Consider the following 3,599-nt stretch of genomic DNA (forward strand, 5'->3'; position numbering starts at 1 on the left):
TATATTTTTATTGATTTCAGAGAGGAAGGGAGAGGAAGAGAAAAGTAGAAACATCAATGATGAGAATCATTGATTGGCTGCCTCCTGCATACCCCCTACTAGGGATTGAGCCTGCAACCCGGGCATGTGCCCTTGACTGGGAATCAAACCTTCAGTCCACAGGCTAACGCTCTATCCACTGAGCCACACCAGCTAGGGTGGTTTTTCTCTTTTATTTATTTAATATATTTTTATTGATTTCAGAGAGGAAGAGAAAGATAGAAACATCAGTGATGAGAGAGAATCATTGATTGGCTGCCTCCTGCACACCCCCTACTAGGGATCTAGCCTGAAACCCGGGCATGTGCCCTTGACTGGGAATCAAACCTTCAGTCCACAGGCTAACGCTCTATCCACTGAGCCACACCAGCTAGGGTGGTTTTTCTCTTTTATTTATTTAATATATTTTTATTGATTTCAGAGAGGAAGAGAAAGATAGAAACATCAGTGATGAGAGAGAATCATTGATTGGCTGCCTCCTGCACACCCCCTACTAGGGATCTAGCCTGAAACCCGGGCATGTGCCCTTGACTGGGAATCAAACCTTCAGTCCACAGGCTAACGCTCTATCCACTGAGCCACACCAGCTAGGGTGGTTTTTCTCTTTTATTTATTTAATATATTTTTATTGATTTCAGAGAGGAAGAGAAAGATAGAAACATCAGTGATGAGAGAGAATCATTGATTGGCTGCCTCCTGCACACCCCCTACTAGGGATCTAGCCTGAAACCCGGGCATGTGCCCTTGACTGGGAATTAAAGCCAGGACCCTTCAGTCCGCAAGCCAACGCTCTATCCACTGAGCAACACCAGCCAGGGCGGTTTTTCTTTTTTTAATCTTTATCGATGAAAGTATTACATATGTCCCCTTGGGTGGCAGGTTTGATCCCCGGTTGGGGCCTGTATGGGAGGCAACCAATCCATGTTTTTCTCTCCCTCTCTCTCTCTCTTCCTCCCTCCCTCCTTCCCTCCTTCCCTCCCTCTCCACTCTCTCTAAAAAAACTCAATGGAGAAAAAAGAAAGAAAAAAGTAAAATGCTGCCTGCTGGGACTCTCTGCCAATACAGAAATGGCCCGGGGCTGCGCTGTCCGCGAACACAGCCTCCGCCGCGTGTGCCATCACACATTTGAAAAACACCTCTAGTGTATTTTCAAATTTAATTTAATTTTAATTCATTTACATTTAAGCAGCCCTACATGGCTCAAGGCTACCATATTGGACAGCTCGTTCTAAATGCCCATGTGGTGCCAAAACCGGTTTGGCTCGGTGGATAGAGCGTCGGCCTGCGGACTGGGGGGTCCCGGGTTCGGTTCCGGTCGGGGGCATGTGCCTGGGTTGCGGGCGCATCCCCAGTGGGAGATGAACGGGGGGGCAGCTGATCAATGTTTCTCTCTCATCGATGTTTCTAGCTCTCTATCTCTCTCCCTTCCTCTCTGTAAGAAATCAATAAAATATATTTCAGGAGGTCACAGTTCAATTTCCTGTCAGGGCACATGCCTGGGTTGCAGGCTCCATCCCCAGTGTGGGGCGGGCAGGAGGCAGCCGATTAGTGATTCTCTCTCATCATCGATGTTTCTGTCTCTCTCTTTTCCTGCATCTCTGAAATCAATAAGAATATATATAGATTTAAAAAGCAATAAATGCCCATGTCTACCCATCTCTTTCCCCCAAAGACTGAAGACCCCCAGGAAGGGACCGGTGCTGATGGAAACATCAAGACACCGTCCGAGGCAGCGGCAGCTTCTGTCCCGGCCGAGGAGCCCCCGGGGCCTGGTGACTGCGCCACGTTGGACGTGTAGGAGGCTGGCCGGAGCCTGGAGGAAGGACTTCTCCCCCGGGGAGGAGGGGGTTGGGGTTCAGGTGGCTGAGACGACTGGACATAAATCCGCACCACTCTGTCCTCGGCGCATAATCCATACTAATAAAATTAAGTTTTTGGTTTGTTGTTGTTTTTCAAATATGCTTCTATTTATTTTATTTTATTTTATTATTTTTTAATCCTCACCCGAAGATATTTTTCCCTTTGGGTTCTGGTGGCTGAGACGACTGGACATAAATCCGCACCAGTCTGTGTCCTCGGAGCATAATCCATACCTAATAAAATTAAGTTTTTGGTTTGTTGTTTTTTTTCAAATATGCTTCTATTTATTTTATTTATTATTTTGTACAGTCCCTTGACCCGAATTAAACCCTGGACCCTTCGGTCCCCAGGCCGACGGTCCCCAGGCCGACGGTCCCCAGGGGTCCTCAAACTATGGCCCGTGGGCCACATGCAAATACAAATATTGTATTTGTTCCCGTTTTGTTTTTTTACTTCAAAATAAGATATGTGCAGTGTGCATAGGAATTTGTTCCTAGTTGTTTTTTTTTAAACTATAGCCCGGCCCTCCAACGGTCTGAGGGACAGTGAACTGGCCCCCTGTTTAAAAAGTTTGAGGACCCCTGCTCTAGCCACTGAGCCAAACCGGGTAGGGCTATTGATTTTATTTTATTTTTTTTAATTTAATTTTATTTGTTAAAGTATTACAAATAGTAGTACATCTTGGGCTATTGATTTTAGAGAGAGAGGAAGGGAGAGGAATGGAAAAGAAAGGAGAGAAACATCGATTGGCTGCCTCCACATGCCCCCTACTGGGGATCCAGCCCACAACCAGGGCATGAGCCTGGGACAGAACCTGTGACCTCTTCGTGCATGGGACAAGGCTCAACCAGCTAAGCCACACCGGCCAGGCAAAATTAAGTTTTTTTTTCTTATTGTTGCCACTCCTCCCAGAAGTTACCGGCCCTGGCCGGGTGTCTCAGTTCATTGGGGCATTTTCCCATACACCAAAAGGTTGCAGGTTCATCCCCAATCAGAGCACCTGCAGGAGACAACCAATCAGTATTTCTCTCTCACATTGATATGTCTCTCTCTCTCTCTCTCTCTCTCTCTCTCTTTCTCCCTCGCCCCACCCCTCTAGAAACATATCCTCAGGTGAAAATTTAAAAAAAAAAATTCCTGGATGAGTTTTCCTAAAATCTGGAGTGACTTTAGCATGGTTTGACTTAAAACATAGGCTACAAATACATCCTATGTAAACGGGCCGGTGGTACTCATAATATTCATTGAGGGTAGTGGTTCTCAACCTTCTGGCCCTTTAAATACAGTCGCTCATGTTGTGACCCAACCATAAAATTATTTTCGTTGCTACTTCATCACTGCAATGTGGCTACTGTTATGAATCGTCATGTAAATATCCGATATGCAGGATGGTCTTAGGCGGCCCCTGTGTAAGGGTCGTTCGACCGCCGAAGGGGTCGCGACCCACAGGTTGAGAACCGCTGATTTAGGGAGTTGTGGGCCTCACCCCACAACTAGGAAATGGTCCCCCAGAGGAGCCTGCGTGGCTGCGGCCAGGCGATGCGATCCCTAGACACAGGGAGTTTGAGGAGGAGCACAGAACATAAGCCACGAAGGCAGGCACTCAGTGATGAGCTGACAGCATCCCTTATGTAATAGATCCATGTTTCTCTCTCTCTTCCCCCTCCCTCTCCCGTCTTCTCTCTCTAAAATCAGTAAAA

General features: G+C 46.9%; 1 protein-coding gene across 2 annotated transcripts in view; it reads left to right on the forward strand.

The window, feature by feature from the left end:
- VSTM1 (V-set and transmembrane domain containing 1) overlaps positions 1-1,996 on the forward strand; it is a 17,253-nt gene extending 15,257 nt beyond the window's left edge. For both annotated transcript variants that reach the window (XM_014528109.1, XM_014528110.1), the window contains one exon: positions 1,712-1,996. In XM_014528109.1, the coding sequence (XP_014383595.1) occupies positions 1,712-1,837 (126 nt within the window). In that variant the 3' untranslated portion in view covers positions 1,838-1,996. The remainder of the gene's footprint in view (positions 1-1,711) is intronic.
- Positions 1,997-3,599: the final 1,603 nt, after the last annotated feature.

This window comes from Myotis brandtii, unplaced genomic scaffold (genome assembly GCF_000412655.1).
Source record: "Myotis brandtii unplaced genomic scaffold, ASM41265v1 scaffold619, whole genome shotgun sequence".
Classification (NCBI taxonomy): domain Eukaryota; kingdom Metazoa; phylum Chordata; class Mammalia; order Chiroptera; family Vespertilionidae; genus Myotis; species Myotis brandtii.